This window comes from Engystomops pustulosus, chromosome 2, assembly GCF_040894005.1.
Source record: "Engystomops pustulosus chromosome 2, aEngPut4.maternal, whole genome shotgun sequence".
Classification (NCBI taxonomy): domain Eukaryota; kingdom Metazoa; phylum Chordata; class Amphibia; order Anura; family Leptodactylidae; genus Engystomops; species Engystomops pustulosus.
Genome location: NC_092412.1, coordinates 6,174,048 through 6,194,389, shown reverse-complemented (window position 1 = coordinate 6,194,389; position 20,342 = coordinate 6,174,048). Strand labels below are relative to the sequence as shown.

The 20,342-nt window shown below is 46.5% G+C and overlaps 1 protein-coding gene across 4 annotated transcripts in view; it reads right to left on the bottom strand.

Annotated features, from left to right (window-relative positions):
* Positions 1 to 6,214: 6,214 nt before the first annotated feature.
* LOC140117161 (uncharacterized) overlaps positions 6,215 to 20,342 on the bottom strand; it is a 55,259-nt gene continuing 41,131 nt past the window's right edge. For all 4 annotated transcript variants that reach the window (XM_072133643.1, XM_072133641.1, XM_072133644.1 and 1 more), the window contains 6 exons: positions 19,959 to 20,195; positions 19,049 to 19,162; positions 15,685 to 15,786; positions 12,961 to 13,074; positions 9,955 to 10,059; positions 6,215 to 6,589 (listed from right to left, as the gene is read on the bottom strand). In XM_072133643.1, coding sequence (XP_071989744.1) covers positions 6,483 to 6,589; positions 9,955 to 10,059; positions 12,961 to 13,074; positions 15,685 to 15,786; positions 19,049 to 19,162; positions 19,959 to 20,195 — 779 coding nt within the window. In that variant the 3' untranslated portion in view covers positions 6,215 to 6,482. The remainder of the gene's footprint in view (positions 6,590 to 9,954; positions 10,060 to 12,960; positions 13,075 to 15,684; positions 15,787 to 19,048; positions 19,163 to 19,958; positions 20,196 to 20,342) is intronic.

Below are 20,342 nucleotides of genomic sequence, written 5' to 3'. Positions count from 1 at the left end.
AATAAAAACAGTGAACACAGTGAACACAGGATCATTTAAGAGAAAAACACAGTGCAGAACACAGTGCAGAATAGATTACAGATGTTCGGCACATCTGCTTACTTGTCGGGAACGGTGCGGCCAAAATAGCATGTGAAGAACAATATATATGTGTGTGAAGAACAAATTGCAGATGTTTCCATACATCTGCAATGTGTTCTTCACACATATATATTGTTCTTCACATGCTATTTTGGGCGCACCGTTCCGCGCGTATCTCCCGACAAGTAAGCAGATGTGCCGAACATCTGTAATCTATTCTGCACTGTGTTCTGCACTGTGTTTTTCTCTTAAATGATCCTGTGGTCACTGTTTTCACTGTGTTCACTGTTTTTATTCTATTCTTCACTGTTCTTCATTGTGTTTTTTTAATTAAATGATCGTTCTCGAGCAGGGGAAATACTGTTATTCTGGTCACCTAGTAACCCATCCATTTAAAACGCATTGCACTTGCAATGATTGCGAGTGCAATGCGTTCTTGATGCATCTCCATAGACTTGAATGGGGCGTGAAAAACGCGCATGACTCGCAAAAGTAGAGCATGCTGCGATTTTGACGCGCGTGAAAACGAACGCAAGCACGCGCCTGAAAAACAACGCTAATGAAGAAAGACCCATTGGAAACAATGGGACAGAGTGCAATGCAAGTTCTGCGCGTCAAATGCACGCGCAGAACTCGCACGTGAAAAACGCCAGTGTGGAAGGGGCTTAAATCTTTTAATGCCTTCTGTTCTCCCATGGTGAGAGTGAATTTTCCTTTTCTTTTTTTAGCTGATTTTTAAATCTCTCTCCACGAGATGTTGAAAATTGTCCATTTCGATGGTTCGCGAGGATCTAGGATAAAAGTCTGAGTCTTTCATTTGGACGGGTACAATGTCTACTTCTTCTATTTTGTGTGAAGGTATCTCTTCCTTTTCTTCTTGGAGTTCCTGTAGGTTCCTGTAGGTTCCTGTAGGTTCCTGCAGGTTGCTGTAAGTTGCACTGTTCTTGGAAGTTGTTGGTATTGATTATTATGTTTTTCATTAACTCTACTATTGTTCATATGTTGGATATTATCTGTTGTGAAGAAATGGCGTTTCACTGTCAATGTCCTGATAAATTTATTTACGTCTATGAGGGTGTTATAAAAATTGAAGTTTTTTGCTGGAACATAGTTTAAGCCTTTTTGAAGTAACCTCAGTTGGTTTAAATTGAGTATATTTGCTGACAGGTTGACTACTGTTAGTTTGTTTGTTTCTTCCATGTTCTGTTTGTGTGGTTTCCTGTGTTTGTTGCCCCCTCTTCTGATGTTTTTTCTGGAGGGGCTTTGTTCATGTGGGCTCTTCCGTTTTTTGAGATGTGAGGTTTGTATTTCTGAGTTTGAGCACCGTTCACGTGTGGCTGGCTGTTCGTTGTCTGATGATTGTGTGAGGTCTTGTGGGTTTCGTCATCAGATGGATCTGTATTGAAATCTGTGGATTCTTGGTCAGAGAATGCAGAGGATACATTCCTTGATTTGTTTTTGATAATGGATTGTGGTTTATTGTTTCCCCTTTTGTTTCTCTGCCATGTATAAACTTCATTTTTGCGATAGTCTATAGAGCAGTGTTGGCGAACCTTTTGGGGACCGAGTGCCGAAACTACAAGTAAAAGCCACATATTTTCACAAAGTGCCAAATGCCAATTTAAAGTAACTAAAGTAACTCACAGGTTTCAAACGTATTGGCATCCTGAGGACACCAATACAGTAGAAAGAAGGAGCAATTCTGATTATTATTGTAGTTTACCTCTAAGGTCCTTTAACAGGATGAATCACAGGACCGGAGAAGGGTCTGCAATGATAATCCAGCTCTGTCCACACCTCCTTGCTCCTCCTGCACTTCTAGTCACGTTAAAATAGCGCTGAACGTGGCATGTACTGGGCTGCCTGTGACTGCAGGATAAGGTATTGAGTCCTAAATGGTGACCTGGGTGATGGCCTGAGTGCCCACAGAGAGGGCTCCGAGTGCCACCTCTGGCACCCGTGCCATAGGTTCGCCACCACTGGTCTATAGAGTCTCTATTGAATTTGTTTTGTTTTATCTCCATAATTTCTTCTTCAATTTTGGCAATGTTAAGTTTTAAATTATCTGCAGTATCTGTATGTTGTTTTATTAGATACTCGTGTTTTTTCAATATGTTCATTTAATCCGTTCAGACGCACTTGTTCTCCGTCAGCTATAAGATGCATTAGGTTGACCGAGCACTCGGATAGAATCTGATACCAACTATTAGAGAAAGATTCATCATGTATAAATGTTGGATATTTTCTGATACGTAATCCACGTGGGATCATGTATTTTATGTAGTAGTAGTAGTATGGTGGTATGATCCCACCACATTTTGATCTGCTCGGTCATGTCACTTTCTAGGTCTTGCATGAGACTAATCAAGTTTAGATTAGATTCGGCTGCCTCATCGTGTGCACCTGAAAGGATAGCAGCAGCTTTGTATCTTCTGCTTTCGTTGTTAATGTCCCCAAAGGCTATATCGGTGTTTTCCATTTTGTCAGGAAAAATGTTTCCAATATGTATGGATTATCTTAAAAGGATGTGGATATATATATATATATATATTTTTTATATGCAAGAATGTAATTTAATGGCAGTTCATATGTGAAAATTTTGAGGGAGCACGAAAATCTGTAGAACGGCAAAAAGTGACGCATATGCAAGTCAGAGGTGAGCCGAATATCTATTTAAAATCCACCTTGTCTCTGATCTCCCACATATGTCTGATGTGTTAGGATACATTTTGGCCAATCGGTGTGGTGTTATATACATTCATTTACGTGCTGTTTCTTGATGGTTGATGGATTGAGATGTCTGGGTTGTTGTGGAGAATGCATGTTCCCGTGTAGACGGTTCGTGTGTCTTATTTCATCATTTTTCCCATTTTTCCTGGAATGGTTGTTTGTTTGGGGGATTAGGAAGTATAATTTCTTTATAACCTTTACTTATGCCTTTCTTTTTTATTTCTTTGTAGCGTTTTCCGTTTATACATTGATATTTTTATGTTTTGCAGGAATTTGCGTAATCTGAGATATTTAAAGAAATCTGTTTTGGGAATATTATACTTCTCTTTAATGTTTTGGAAGGAGTGTATAGAGCCATTGGAATATACTGTATATACACATACATACACACACACATATATATACACATACATACACACACACATATATATACACACACATACACTCACCGGCCACTTTATTAGGTCCACCATGCTAGTAACGGGTTGGACCCCCTTTTGCCTTCAGAACTCCCTCAATTCTTCTGCTCCCCTATACCCTCTGCACCTGGGGACAGTCTCCTCTCAGCACTCTCACACTGCTCCCCTATACCTTCTGCCTGGGGACAGTCTCCTCTCAGCACTCTCATACTGCTCCCCTATACCTTCTGCACCTGTGGACAGTCTCCTCTCAGCACTCTCACACTGCTCCCCTGAGAGGAGACTGTCCCCGGGTGCAGGAGGTATAGGAGATCAGTGTGAGAGTGCTGAGAGGAGACTGTCCCTTGGTGCAGAAGGTATAGGGGAGCAGTGTTAGAGTGCTCAGAGGAGACTGTCCACAGGTGCAGAAGGTATAGGGGAGCAGTGTGAGAGTGCTGAGAGGAGACTGTCCACAGGTGCAGAAGGTATAGGGGAGCAGTGTGAGAGTGCTGAGAGGAGACTGTCCACAGGTGCAGAAGGTATAGGGGAGCAGTGTTAGAGTGCTGAGAGGAGACTGTCCCTTGGTGCAGAAGGTATAGGGAAGCAGTGTGAGAGTGCTGAGAGGAGACTGTCCCCAGGTGAAGGAGGTATAGGAGATCAGTGTGAGAGTGTTGAGAGGAGACTGTCCCCAGGAGCAGAAGGTATAGGGGAGAAGTCTGAGAGTGCTGAGAGGGGACTGTCCCCAGGAGCAGAAGGTATAGGGGAGCAGTGTGAGAGTGCTGAGAGGAGACTGTCCCCAGGAGCAGAAGGTATAGGGGAGCAGTGTGAGAGTGTTGAGAGGGGACTGTCCCCAGGAGCAGAAGGTATAGGGGAGCAGTGTGAGAGTGCTGAGAGGAGACTGTCCACAGGAGCAGAAGGTATAGGGCAGCAGTGTGAGAGTGCTGAGAGGAGACTGTCCCCAGGTGCAGAAGGTATAGGGGAGCAGTGTGAGAGTGCTGAGAGGAGACTGTCCACAGGTGCAGAAGGTATAGGGGAGCAGTGTGAGAGTGCTGAGAGTAGACTGTCCACAGGTGCAGAAGGTATAGGGGAGCAGTGTGAGAGTGCTGAGAGGAGACTGTCCCCAGGTGCAGAAGGTATAGGGGAGCAGTGTGAGAGTGCTGAGAGGAGACTGTCCACAGGTGCAGAAGGTATAGGGGAGCAGTGTGAGAGTGCTGAGAGGAGACTGTCCACAGGAGCAGAAGGTATAGGGCAGCAGTGTGAGAGTGCTGAGAGGAGACTGTCCCCAGGTGAAGGAGGTATAGGAGATCAGTGTGAGAGTGCTGAGAGGAGACTGTCCCCAGGCAGAAGGTATAGGGGAGCATTGTGAGAGTGCTGAGAGGAGACTGTCCACAGGAGCAGAAGGCATAGGGCAGCAGTGTGAGAGTGCTCAGAGGAGACTGTCCACAGGTGCAGAAGGTATAGGGGAGCAGTGTTAGAGTGCTGAGAAGAGACTGTCCCCAGGTGCAGAAGGTATAGGGGAGCAGTGTTAGAGTGCTGAGAGGAGACTGTCCCCAGGTGCAGGAGGTATAGGGGAGCAGTGTTAGAGTGCTGAGAGGAGACTGTCCACAGGTGCAGAAGGTATAGGGGAGCAGTGTGAGAGTGCTGAGAGGAGACTGTCCACAGGTGCAGAAGGTATAGGGGAGCAGTGTGAGAGTGCTGAGAGGAGACTGTCCCCAGGTGAAGGAGGTATGGGAGATCAGTGTGAGAGTGCTGAGAGGAGACTGTCCCCAGGTGCAGAAGGTATAGGGGAGCAATGTGAGAGTGCTGAGAGGAGACTGTCCCCAGGAGCAGAAGGTATAGGGGAGCAGTGTGAGAGTGCTGAGAGGAGACTGTCCACAGGTGCAGAAGGTATAGGGGAGCAGTCTGAGAGTGCTGAGAGGGGACTGTCCCCAGGTGCAGAAGGTATAGGGGAGCAGTGTTAGAGTGCTGAGAGGAGACTGTCCACAGGAGCAGAAGGTATAGGGGAGCAGTGTGAGAGTGCTGAGAAGAGACTGTCCCCAGGTGCAGAAGGTATAGGGAAGCAGTGTGAGAGTGCTGAGAGGAGACTGTCCCCAGGTGAAGGAGGTATAGGAGATCAGTGTGAGAGTGCTGAGAGGAGACTGTCCCCAGGTGCAGAAGGTATAGGGGAGCAGTGTTAGAGTGCTCAGAGGAGACTGTCCACAGGTGCAGAAGGTATAGGGGAGCAGTGTGAGAGTGCTGAGAGGAGACTGTCCACAGGAGCAGAAGGTATAGGGCAGCAGTGTGAGAGTGCTAAGAGGAGACTGTCCCCAGGTGCAGAAGGTATAGGGCAGCAGTGTGAGAGTGCTGAGAGGAGACTGTCCCCAGGTGAAGGAGGTATAGGAGATCAGTGTGAGAGTGCTGAGAGGAGACTGTCCCCAGGTGCAGAAGGTATAGGGGAGCAGTGTGAGAGTGCTGAGAGGAGACTGTCCCCAGGTGCAGAAGGTATAGGGGAGCAGTGTGAGAGTGCTGAGAGGAGACTGTCCCCAGGTGCAGAAGGTATAGGGAAGCAGTGTGAGAGTGCTGAGAGGAGACTGTCCCCAGGTGAAGGAGGTATGGGAGATCAGTGTGAGAGTGCTGAGAGGAGACTGTCCCCAGGAGCAGAAGGTATAGGGGAGCAATGTGAGAGTGCTGAGAGGAGACTGTCCCCAGGAGCAGAAGGTATAGGGGAGCAGTGTGAGAGTGCTGAGAGGAGACTGTCCACAGGTGCAGAAGGTATAGGGGAGCAATGTGAGAGTGCCGAGAGGAGACTGTCCACAGGAGCAGAAGGTATAGGGGAGCAGTGTGAGAGTGCTGAGAGGAGACTGTCCCCGGAGCAGAAGGTATAGGGGAGCAGTGTGAGAGTGCTGAGAGGAGACTGTCCCCGGAGCATTATATTATACAGACACTGCATAAATATCCACAGAACAACATATAGATTGGGAAAGATTTTACTGTGGCTACATACACCAATCTTTTTTACCAGGTCTTCAGTGGCGCCCCCTACAGATAATGCTCCCTTTAACATCAATGATTACATCCATGACTATTCCCACCTCAATAACTTTATTTGTACAGGATACATTTCAATAACATTAAAAAGAAAGTTAAAAAATTCAAAAAGTTTCCCTTTTCCCATCAACCTCGTAATAACCGACACCATAAATATCAAGTTTGTAAGTGTACAAGAAGGTCCGACATCTCAGGAGGCCTCACAAGCCAAGGACCCTCCAATGAGGGGTCATATTCTTGGGATCCTTAATCCGTGGCTTCTGTCGTTGGGTTTATGAATAAATGGTGATATTTATTAAATATTAATAAAGAACAAACAATGACGACGAATGAGATCATGTAGGTCAAAGTATCTGCAAGAGAGAACAAAAATGATACAAATAATATCCAATAATTGTAAGATCTCCGCAGTCTGATGTTATGAGAACATGGCGGCTGCCGGCCGCGTCCCCTCCCCTGCTGGCCCCACCCCCCTTCGAGACCCTCCGTGCCAAGCGTAAAAAGGGAAAATAATTGCAAGTGCTAGATATAAGCCAGTGTCCAGGGACAGAAGATAGATTACCCCTATATCCACTCCATCTGCACAATACCCTATCCTGTATATATGAGCACAGCACAGTACTACTACTCCTATCCTGTATATATGGGCACAGCACAGTACTACTACTCCTATCCTGTATATATGGGCACAGCACAGTACTACTACCCCTATCCTGTATATATGAGCACAGCACAGTACTACTACTCCTATCCTGTATATATGGGCACAGCACAGTACTACTACTCCTATTCTGTATATATGGGCAGAGCACAGTACTACTACTCCTATCCTGTATATATGGGCACAGCACAGTACTACTACTCCTATCCTGTATATATGGGCACAGCACAGTACTACTACTCCTATCCTGTATATATGGACACAGCACAGTATTACTGCCCCTATACTGTATATATGGGCACAGCACAGTACTACTGCTCCTATTCTGTATATATGAGCACATCACAGTACTACTACTCCTATCCTGTATATATGGGTACAGCACAGTACTACTACTCCTATCCTGTATGTATGGGCACAGCACAGTACTACTACTCCTATCCTGTATATATGGGTACAGCACAGTACTACTACTCCTATCCTGTATATATGGGCACAGCACAGTACTACTACTCCTATCCTGTATATATGGACACAGCACAGTATTACTGCCCCTATACTGTATATATGGGCACAGCACAGTACTACTACTCCTATTCTGTATATATAAGCACATCACAGTACTACTACTCCTATCCTGTATATATGGGTACAGCACAGTACTACTACTCCTATCCTGTATATATGGACACAGCACAGTACTACTACTCCTATCCTGTATATATGGGTACAGCACAGTACTACTACTCCTATTCTGTATATATGAGCACAGTACAGTACTACTACTCCTATTCTGTATATATAAGCACATCACAGTACTACTACTCCTATCCTGTATATATGGGTACAGCACAGTACTACTACTCCTATTCTGTATATATGGGCACAGTACAGTACTACTACTCCTATTCTGTATATATAAGCACATCACAGTACTACTACTCCTATCCTGTATATATGGGTACAGCACAGTACTACTACTCCTATCCTGTATATATGGACACAGCACAGTACTACTACTCCTATCCTGTATATATGGGTACAGCACAGTACTACTACTCCTATTCTGTATATATGAGCACAGCACACTACTACTACTCCTATCCTGTATATATGGGCACAGCACAGTACTACTACTCCTATTCTGTATATATGAGCACATCACAGTACTACTACTCCTATCCTGTATATATCGGTACAGCACAGTACTACTACTCCTATCCTGTATGTATGGGCAAAGCACAGTACTACTACTCCTATCCTGTATATATGGGCACAGCACAGTACTACTACTCCTATCCTGTATATATGGGCACAGCACAGTACTACTACTCCTATCCTGTATATATGGGCACAGCACAGCACTACTACTCCTACCGTGTATATAAGAGCACAGCACAGTACTACTACTCCTATCCTGTATATATGGGCAAAGCACAGTACTACTACTCCTATCCTGTATATATGGGCACAGCACAGTACTACTACTCCTATCCTGTATATATGGGCACAGCACAGTACTACTACTCCTATCCTGTATATATGGGCACAGCACAGCACTACTACTCCTACCGTGTATATAAGAGCACAGCACAGTACTACTACTCCTATCCTGTATATATGGGCACAGCACAGTACTACTACTCCTATACTGTATATGGGCACAGCACAGTACTACTACTCCTATCCTGTATATATGGGCACAGCACAGTACTACTACTCCTATTCTGTATATATGGGCACAGCACAGTACTACTACTCCTATCCTGTATATATGGGTACAGCACAGTACTACTACTCCTATTCTGTATATATGAGCACAGCACACTACTACTACTCCTATCCTGTATATATGGGCACAGCACAGTACTACTACTCCTATTCTGTATATATGAGCACATCACAGTACTACTACTCCTATCCTGTATATATCGGTACAGCACAGTACTACTACTCCTATCCTGTATGTATGGGCAAAGCACAGTACTACTACTCCTATCCTGTATATAAGGGCACAGCACAGTACTACTACTCCTATCCTGTATATATGGGCACAGCACAGTACTACTACTCCTATCCTGTATATATGGGCACAGCACAGCACTACTACTCATACCGTGTATATAAGAGCACAGCACAGTACTACTACTCCTATCCTGTATATATGGGCACAGCACAGTACTACTACTCCTATACTGTATATGGGCACAGCACAGTACTACTACTCCTATCCTGTATATATGGGCACAGCACAGTACTACTACTCCTATCCTGTATATATGGGCACAGCACAGTACTACTACTCCTATCCTGTATATATGGACACAGCACAGTACTACTACTCCTATCCTGTATATATGGACACAGCACAGTACTACTACTCCTATCCTTTATATATGGGCACAGCACAGTACTACAACTCCTATCCTGTATATATGAGCACAGCACAGTACTACTACTCCTATCCTGTATATATGGACAGTGCACAGTACTACTCCTCCTATCCTGTATATATGGGCACAGCACAGTACTACTACTCCTATCCTGTATATATGGGCACAGCACAGTACTACTACTCCTATCCTGTATATATAGGCACAGCACAGTACTACTACTCCTATCCTGTATATATGAGCACAGCACAGTACTACTACTCCTATCCTGTATATATGGGCACAGCACAGTACTACTACTCCTATCCTGTATATATGGGCACAGTTGTACTACTACTCCTATCCTGTATATATGGGCACAGCACAGTACTACTACTCCTATCCTGTATATATGGGCACAGTACTACTACTCCTATCCTGTATATATGGGCACAGTACTACTACTCCTATCCTGTATATATGGGCACAGTACTACTACTCCTATCCTGTATATATGGGCACAGTACTACTACTCCTATCCTGTATATATGGGCACAGTACTACTACTCCTATCCTGTATATATGGGCACAGTACTACTACTCCTATCTCTGGGATGGTTGTGTCCTCCTGCTGTAGTTGTAGTATATTAGGGGTCGCGCTGTAGATTGACCTCTGACCTCTCACCTTGTAGTTTTCCCACCTCCTCCTGTAGTGTCAGTAATTTCTCTTTATGTGATTTATCTTTTTTACTTTCTCTCTTCACCAGAAGGACAATCGAGTTCATCAGATCTAATAAGATGAAGCAACAAGACAAAAGTGAACAAACCGGAAAGAACAAGAGTCACTCAGAGTCTTACAGCGGGCAATATGGCGCCTCAGTGACAGGGAGGGGATGGGGTGTCACATCTCCCCTACACACAGACCAAAAGTGCAGTAATAATGTATCAACCAGAAGTGCTCCGTGTGTGTGTGTGTAGTGATCATGCTCTGTGTGTAGTAATAATATTCTGTGTGTAGTGGTTATGCTCTGTGTGTAGTAATAATATTCTGTGTGTAGTGGTCATGCTCTGTGTGTAGTGGTCATGCTCTGTGTGTAGTAATAATATTCTGTGTGTAGTGGTCATGCTCTGTGTGTAGTAATAATATTCTGTGTGTAGTGGTCAGGCTCTGTGTGTAGTAATAATATTCTGTGTGTAGTGGTCATGCTCTGTGTGTAGTAATAATATTCTGTGTGTAGTGGTCATGCTCTGTGTGTAGTAATAATATTCTGTGTGTAGTGGTCAGGCTCTGTGTGTAGTAATAATATTCTGTGTGTAGTGGTCATGCTCTGTGTGTAGTAATAATATTCTGTGTGTAGTGGTCATGCTCTGTGTGTAGTAATAATATTCTGTGTGTAGTGGTCAGGCTCTGTGTGTAGTAATAATATTCTGTGTGTAGTGGTCATGCTCTGTGTGTAGTAATAATATTCTGTGTGTAGTGGTCAGGCTCTGTGTGTAGTAATAATATTCTGTGTGTAGTGGTCATGCTCTGTGTGTAGTAATAATATTCTGTGTGTAGTGGTCATGCTCTGTGTGTAGTAATAATATTCTGTGTGTAGTGGTCATGCTCTGTGTGTAGTAATAATATTCTGTGTGTAGTGGTCATGCTCTGTGTGTAGTAATAATATTCTGTGTGTAGTGGTCATGCTCTGTGTGTAGTAATAATATTCTGTGTGTAGTGGTCATGCTCTGTGTGTAGTAATAATATTCTGTGTGTAGTGGTCATGCTTCGTGTGTAGTAATAATATTCTGTGTGTAGTGGTTATGCTCTGTGTGTAGTGGTCATGCTCTGTGTGTAGTAATAATATTCTCTGTGTAGTGGTCATGCTCTGTGTGTAGTGGTCATGCTCTGTGTGTAGTAATAATATTCTCTGTGTAGTGGTCATGCTCTGTGTGTAGTAATAATATTCTGTGTGTAGTGGTCATGCTCTGTGTGTAGTAATAATATTCTGTGTGTAGTGGTTATGCTCTGTGTGTAGTAATAATATTCTGTGTGTAGTGGTCATGCTCTGTGTGTAGTAATAATATTCTGTGTGTAGTGGTCATGCTCTGTGTGTAGTAATAATATTCTGTGTGTAGTGGTCATGCTCTGTGTGTAGTAATAATATTCTGTGTGTAGTGGTCATGCTCTGTGTGTAGTAATAATATTCTGTGTGTAGTGGTCATGCTCTGTGTGTAGTAATAATATTCTGTGTGTAGTGGTCATGCTCAGTGTGTAGTGATCATGCTCTGTGTGTAGTGGTCATGCTTCGTGTGTAGTGGTCATGCTTTGTGTGTAGTGGTCATGCTTCGTGTATAGTGCTAATGCTCTGTGTGTAGCATTAATGCTCTGGGTGTAGAGATAATCCCTTGTGTGTAGTGGTCATGCTCTGTGTGTAGTGGTCATGCTCTGTGTAGTGGTCATTCTTCGTGTGTAGTTGTCATGCTTTGTGTGTAGTGGTCATGCTCTGTGTGTAGTAATAATATTCTGTGTATAGTGCTAATGCTCTGTGTGTAGCATTAATGCTCTGGGTGTAGAGATAATCCCTTGTGTGTAGTGGTTATGCTCTGTGTGTAGTAGTAATGCTCTGTGTGTAGTGGTGATGCTTTGTGTGGAGTGGTCATGCTCTATGTGTAGTGGTTATGTTCTGTGTGTAGTGGTCATGCTCAGTGTGTAGTGATCATGCTCTGTGTGTAGAGGTCATACTCTGTGTGTAGTGGTCATGCTCTGTGTGTAGTGGTCATGCTCTGTGTGTAGTGGTCATGCTCTGTGTGTAGTGGTTATTTTCTATGTGTAGTGATCATGCTCTGTGTGTAGTGGTCATGCTCTGCGTGTAGTGGTCATGCTCTGCGTGTAGTGGTCATGCTCTGTGTGTAGTGGTTATTTTCTGTGTGTAGTGGTCATGCTTTATGTGTAGTAGTAATGCTCTGTGTGTAGTGGTGATGCTCTGTGTGTAGTGGTTATGCTCTGTGTGTAGTGGTTATGCTCTGTGTGTAGTGGTCATGCTTTGTGTGTAGTGGTCCTACGCTGTGTGTAGTGGTTATGCTCTGTGTTAAGTGGTCATGCTCTGTGTGTAGTGGTCATGCCCTGTGAGTAGTGGTCATGCTTTATGTGTAGTGGTCATGCTCTGTGTGTCGTGGTAATGCTCTGTGTGTAGTGGTCATTCTCTGTGTGTAGTGATCATGCTCTGTGTGTAGTGGTCATGCTCTGTGTGTAGGATAATGCTCTTTGTTGTGGTCATGCTCTGTGTGTAGTGGTCATGCTCTGTGAATAGTGGTCATGCTCTGTGTGTAGTGGTCATCCTCTGTGTGTAGTGATCATGCTCTGTGTGTAGTGGTCATGCTCTGTGAATAGTGATCATGCTCTGTGTATAGTGGTCATCCTCTGTGTGTAGTGATCATGCTCTGTGTATAGTGGTCATGCTCTGTGAATAGTGGTCATGCTCTGTGTGTAGTGGTCATGCTCTGTGTGTAGTGGTCATGCTCTGTGTGAAGTGGTCATGCTCTGTGAATAGTGGTCATGCTCTGTGTGTAGTGGTCATGCTCTGTGTATAGTGGTCATGCTCTGTGTGCAGTGATCATGCTCTGACTATTGAAATGTGATTGTATTCATTCTTTCACTATTATGTCTATCTGCCTGTAGTCGTAGTCGGCCTATACCCAAACTTCTCACCTTTGAGCTTTGTGAGGTCTTCCTGGAACGTCGCCAGAAGTCTCTGATGATGTGAAAGACGGTTCCTGGTTTCATTTTCTCTCTCGAGCAGCGGAACCACAGAGGAGGCAATATCTGAGGAAGAGGAGACAATGAGGCAGAGGAGTCACCTAGAGGGCAATATGGTGCCACCCGGAGGAAGAGGAGACAATGAGGCAGAGGAGTCACCTAGAGGGCAATATGGCGCCACCCGGAGGAAGAGGAGACAATGAGGCAGAGGAGTCACCTAGAGGGCAATATGGCGCCACCCGGAGGAAGAGGAGACAATGAGGCAGAGGAGTCACCTAGAGGGCAATATGGCGCCACCCGGAGGAAGAGGAGACAATGAGGCAGAGGAGTCACCTAGAGGGCAATATGGCGCCACCCGGAGGAAGAGGAGACAATGAGGCAGAAGAGTCACCTAGAGGGCAATATGGCGCCACCCTGAGGAAGAGGAGACAATGAGGCAGAAGAGCCACATAGAGGACAATATGGCGCCACCCTGAGGAAGAGGAGACAATGAGGCAGAAGATCCTCCTCCAGAGGATCCAGTCTCCTCCTTATACTTGGTTACAGAGGTCCAGCAGGAAATCCCAACTTTGGAGCCCACTTTGGTTTGGTTCCTATGAGCTGATGGAAGGTGGAAGGTGGGCTCCATTATACCCTTCCCTGTTGGATGGTTGTGTTTTCCTGGCCATCATGTGGTGATAACAGTTGTGGATTATTTGTGGTAACATTGTAGATTGTCCTCACCTGGTAGATTGTCCGGGCCCTGACTCCTCACCTTGTAGATTGTCCGGGCCCTGACTCCTCACCTTGTAGGTTGTCCGGGCCCTGACTCCTCACCTTGTAGATTGTCCAGGCCCTGACTCCTCACCCTGTAGATTGTCCAGGCCCTGACTCCTCACCTTGTAGATTGTCTGGGCCCTGACTCCTCACCTTGTAGATTGTCCAGGCCCTGACTCCTCACCCTGTAGATTGTCCAGGCCCTGACTCCTCACCTTGTAGATTGTCTGGGCCCTGACTCCTCACCTTGTAGATTGTCCGGGCCCTGACTCCTCACCCTGTAGATTGTCCGGGCCCTGACTCCTCACCTTGTAGATTGTCCAGTCCGTGACTCCTCACCATGTAGATTGTCCGGGCCCTGACTCCTCACCTTGTAGATTGTCCAGTCCGTGACTCCTCACCATGTAGATTGTCCGGGCCCTGACTCCTCACCTTGTAGATTGTCCGGGCCCTGACTCCTCACCTTGTAGATTGTCCAGGCCCGGACTCCTCACCTTGTAGATTGTCTGGGCCCTGACTCCTCAGCTTGTAGAAAGTCCAGGCCCTGACTCCTCACCTTGTAGATTGTCCAGTCCGTGACTCCTCACCTTGTAGATTGTCCAGGCCCGGACTCCTCACCTTGTAGATTGTCCGGGCCCTGACTCCTCACCTTGTAGATTGTCCGGGCCCTGACTCCTCACCTTGTAGATTGTCTGGGCCCTGACTCCTCACCTTGTACATTGTCCGGATCCTGACTCCTCACCTTGTACATTGTCCGGGCCCTGACTCCTCACCTTGTACATTGTCCGGGCCCTGACTCCTCACCTTGTACATTGTCCGGGCCCTGACTCCTCACCTTGTACATTGTCCGGGCCCTGACTCCTCACCTTGTACATTGTCCGGGCCCTGACTCCTCACCTTGTACATTGTCCGGGCCCTGACTCCTCACCTTGTACATTGTCCGGGCCCTGACTCCTCACCTCGTAGATTGTCCAGGCCCTGACTCCTCACCTTGTAGATTGTCTGGGCCCTGACTCCTCACCTTGTAGATTGTCCGGGCCCTGACTCCTCACCTTGTAGATTGTCCGGGCCCTGACTCCTCACCTTGTAGATTGTCCGGGCCCTGACTCCTCACCTTGTAGATTGTCCGGGCCCTGACTCCTCACCTTGTAGATTGTCCGGGCCCTGACTCCTCACCTTGTAGATTGTCCGGGCCCTGACTCCTCACCTTGTAGATTGTCCGGGCCCTGACTCCTCACCTTGTACATTGTCCGGGCCCTGACTCCTCACCTTGTACATTGTCCAGGCCCTGACTCCTTACCTTGTAGATTGTCCAGGCCGTGACTCCTCACCTTGTAGATTGTCCAGGCCCTGACTCCTCACCTTGTAGATTGTCCAGGCCCTGACTCCTCACCTTGTAGATTGTCCAGGCCCTGACTCCTCACCTTGTAGATTGTCTGGGCCCTGACTTCTCACCTTGTAGATTGTCTGGGCCCTGACTCCTCACCTTGTAGATTGTCCAGGCCCTGACTCCTCACCTTGTAGATTGTCCAGGCCCTGACTCCTCACCTTGTAGATTGTCTGGGCCCTGACTCCTCACCTTGTAGATTGTCTGGGCCCTGACTCCTCACCTTGTAGATTGTCCAGGCCCTGACTCTTCACCTTGTAGATTGTCCGGGCCCTGACTCCTCACCTTGTAGATTGTCCGGGCCCTGACTCCTCACCCTGTAGATTGTCCGGGCCCTGACTCCTCACCCTGTAGATTGTCCGGGCCCTGACTCCTCACCTTGTAGATTGTCCGGGCCCTGACTCCTCACCTTGTAGATTGTCCAGGCCCTGACTCCTCACCTTGTAGATTGTCCAGGCCCTGACTCCTCACCTTGTAGATTGTCCAGGCCCTGACTCCTCACCTTGTAGATTGTCCGGGCCCTGACTCCTCACCTTGTATTTTTTCGAAGTCTTTCTGCAGCGCTGCCAGTAATTCATCATGAAATAAAAATCGCTCTTCATTCTCATTAATGTTTTTGTCCCAAGTTTGGAAATCTGATGAGAAGAGAAAAAAACATAAACATCACATATACAGCATTCAGGCCACCCGCTCTACAGCACGAGTATCAACAGCGCTCCTGGTAACTGCAACCCCCTATGGATAGAAGCCAGATTGTAGTAACAGCGCCCCCCTCAGTGTAGTGGCCAGTCCTGGTAACTGCGCCTCCCTATGGATAGAAGCCGGATTGTAGTAACAGCTCCAGCCTCAGTGTAGTGGCCAGTCCTTGTAACTGCATCTCCCTATGGATAGAAGCCAGACTGTAGTAACAGCTCCCCCCTCAGTGTAGTGGTCAGTCCTGGTAACTGCACCCCCCTATGGATAGAAGCCGGATTGTAGTAACAGCGCCCCCCTCAGTGTAGTGGTCAGTCCTGGTAACTGCACCCCCCTATGGATAGAAGCCGGATTGTAGTAACAGCGCCCCCCTCAGTGTAGTGGTCAGTCCTGGTAACTGCACCCCCCTATGGATAGAAGCCGGATTGTAATAGCACAGATCGGCCACTACATAGAGAATATGGGGGATATTTATCAGGACCTCTGCGCACCGCCAGTGGCGCAGAGGCCCTGAAATAATCGCAAATGCTAGCTTTTGCGATTATTTTTCACAATCCGCCACCTTCACGCCAGTGGGGCGTGAAGGGGCGTGAAGGGGGGGGGGCGCGGCCGGCCGAGCGGGGGGCGCAGCCGGACTGGAGTGGGCCGGCGCGGGGCGTTACTGTCCCCGCGCCTGCGCACTCGCTGCTGCCGGCGACTTTTCATACGTGAAAAGTCGCAGGTTGCGCAGGTTGCGCAGGGCCTGGCGTAGGAAAAACGCTGCGCAACTGGCAGCCCGATACATCAAGAGGCAGATCCTCTTCATGTATCGGGCTGCGAATTTGCAGTGGCGGGGCTATCACGAGCGCCAGCGTATGATAAATATCCCCCAATGTTCTCAAGATTAAAGAATATGGGGCACATTTATCACCGGTGTATGATATAAACCCTGTCCCTCCGCCGTGCCGGATCCATAAGCTCAGAACTCCTGATTTATCCGATAAGTGGCTCTGTCTTTCCGGCCTGACCGGTCCTGAGTGTGCAGGTGTGGGGCAGTAAGACCCCGTACTCACCCACTCCACCCCCGGACACAACCTCACCCTCCACAGCTCTTCGGCATGGACATGTGCTGTGCGCTAGGAATTGCAAATATCTCAGGTCTTGTAAGGCAAAAAAGATTCTCATCTTTAATTTGATACCAGAACCTTGTGCTACAGAACCTGTGATATAGGTCTAAAGTGACGCTCCCCTTCCGAGCTCTCAGCCTGACTCGTCTTTGCCTGAGATGGGTCAGGCTGAGAGGCGAGATGGGTGGTGTCATCTCATATGGACATATATTGAGCTTTATAGTACACAGAACCATAGTTTTAGTATCAAGTTAAAGAAGACAATGGAATCTTTCCAATTGTTTGAGCCTGTGGTTCTGTGACCTACAGAACCTAAAATACAGGGAGTTAAGGCCGTACTATGGAATAGGAGCTTTATCTACAGTTTGCTTTCTCAGGTAAGATTTGACCTGCATATATCCTCAGCTCAAAGCACCATAGGTCTCTGATGTTATTTGAAAGATGACATTCTGTTCTTTAATATGACACCAGAACTGTGGTCCTGGCTGCTGTAGAGCCCAAGATACAGGCATCTATATGAATGCCCATTAATGCTCCCCCTCCAACCTCTGGGCCTGACTCATCTGTGACAGAAGGTGACTATTCTCTGCTCATTGTCACATGACTTCGGAGGAGATTTTTATAGGTAATCAAGTGTCATGTGACATAAAGGAAGGAATTGCAGAAAAGACATTTCATACCCGACCTGGAGGGGTCTGATAGTTTAATGGGGTAAAAGCTGCTATGAGGTTCCCTTTAAAGGTCTATGCAGAAAAGTGGCGGCGTGTACGGTGACACACGTGGTCTACGTGGTCTCTGCGGTTATGTATTGCCGTGCTGTGGGCTCTGTGTATTCTTGTACGACGCTTCCCTGTCCAGTATTTGGAGTGTATGTAATACAGCCTGTGTATAAGGACATGTAGCGGCCAGGGCACTGCACTACATGGGAACCATTGTACATTGTCACATCACAGATTGTCACATTGTACATCATCACATTGTCACATTGTAGGTTGTCACATTGTACATTGTCACATTGTAGATTGTCACATTGTAGATTGTCACATTGTAGATCGTCACATTGTACGTTGTCACATTGTAGATTGTCACATTGTAGATTGTCACATTGTACATTGTTGCATTGTAGATCATCATATTGTACATTGTCACATTGTAGATTGTCACATTGTACATTGTCACATTGTAGATTGTCACATTGTAGATCGTCACATTGTACATTGTCACATTGGGGCAGATTTACTTACTCGGTCCATTCGCGATCCAGCGGCGCGTTCTCTGCGGTGGATTCGGGTCTTCCGGCAATTCACTAAGGCAGCTCCTCTGACGTCCACCAGATGTCGCTGCTGCGCTGAAGTTCCCCCGAGGCCCGCCGGAATGCACCATCCTATACCTGGTGAAGGTAAGTGCATGTCCCGTAACACTTTTTTTAAAAAAAATGCAGCGGTTTTTCCGAATCCGTCGGGTTTTTGTTCGGCCACGCCCCCCGATTTCCATGCCGTGCATGCCAGCGCCGATGCGCCACAATCCGGTCGCGTGCACCAAACACCTGGGGCAATAAAGGGAAAATCGGCGCAAAACTGAAAAATTCGGGTAACACGTCGGGAAAACGCGAATCAGGCCTTTAGTAAATGACCCCCAGTGTAGATTATCACATTGTAGATTGTCGCATTTAGATTATCACATTGTAGATTGTCACATTTAGATTGTCACATTGTAGATTGTCACATCGTAGATTGTCACATTGTAGATTGTCACATTTCTAACTGTCATGTTGTCACATTGTACATTGTCACATTGCAGGTTGTCACATTATACATTGTCACATTGCAGGTTGTCACATTGTAAATTGTCACATTGTAGATTGTCACATTGCAGGTTGTCACATTGTACATTGTCACATAGTAGATTGTCACATTGTACATTGTCACATTGCAGGTTGTCACATTATACATTGTCACATTGCAGGTTGTCACATTGTACATTGTCACATTATACATTGTCACATTATACATTGTCACATTGCAGGTTGTCACATTGTAGATTGTCACATTGTAGATTGTCGCATTGTAGATTGTCACATTGTATTCTGCTTCCTTACTTTGTTGTTCCCAGATTTCCTCCCTCAATGCCGTCAGTAACGTCTCGTGACTTTGTAGAAGTATTTTGTGTTCTTTCTGACTGTCATATATTATTTCCAGTAATATGGCATGAACTGAAATGGCAAATAGTGAGACACTGATGAGTATAAGACTGGAACGATAGAAAACGCCGGCAAAATCACAGACCTTGGATTCTCCCTGTTACTATTCAGTGTATGGAGCGTAGACTGGTAGGACGCGTCGTAAGGAAGGTCAACAAATAGGCAGGGAGAGTATCAGGGTCATTCTTCCCCCTGTCCTGACACCCGTCCTGACACATTTGGTAACTGGCAGCAGGAAACACAGTGGGGCAGATTTACTTACCCGGTCCCGCTGCGATCCCGCGGTGCATGGTCCGGCGTGATTCCCTAAGATCGTGCATCCCAGTTCCTGCAGGTGTCGCTTTTGCGCTGAGGTCCGCTGGAGTTCACCTGCTTCTTCCTGGTGCATGTGCGTGCTGATTTTGCAACACATTTCCTTTTTTAAATTCCGCGGTTTGTCCGAATCCGACGGGTTGTCCGACGGCCACACCCCCGATTTCGGCCGCATGCAAGTCAGCGCTGATGCGCCACAATCTGATCGCGTGCGCCAAAAACCCGGGGCAATTCAGGGCAAAAGAGAAATATTCGGGAAACCCGACGAAAGTGCGGCGTTCGGACCCTTAGTTAATGTGAACAAAACCTTAGAACTTCTTATAAAATCTTAGCAAACTCTGAACCCAACTGGAAACCAAAGTGTTGAGCTCACGTCTGCCAATAACTGGTGGTGATACCCGGAGAATATGGGTCGGAATGAATTGCACCTGTCAGACTTCCTGCCCGTAGCCTCTCTCCTTTATGTAATAAATTCAGGATAGGGGGCGCTATAGACCTTTTATCTCGAAGCTCATCAGTAACACGGAGTCCTGAGATGATTGGTTTGATATCTTGTTGTTGAAGTCAGTGACAATGTTGTTGATCCGTCTCTGCTGATCCTCTCTGTACTTGTGGTTCTCGCTGATCTGGTCCTCCAAGGCGCTGATCCTCTCCTCCAGCTCAGCCGGTGACATCGCCGTCTTCTTGGCGCCTCCTTTTTTGTCTTCCACTTCCACCTTTGTTTCATTCAAATCTTAAAAACACAAAGGACACCTAGTAAACACTCAAGGACTGACCATTACTACATTCCTATTCTGTGATGGCTTCTGAGGACACTATCACACGTGGAGCTTCAGTAGGGAGCAAGTAGTAGTGGGAATGTGGTGTGACAATGGAGGGT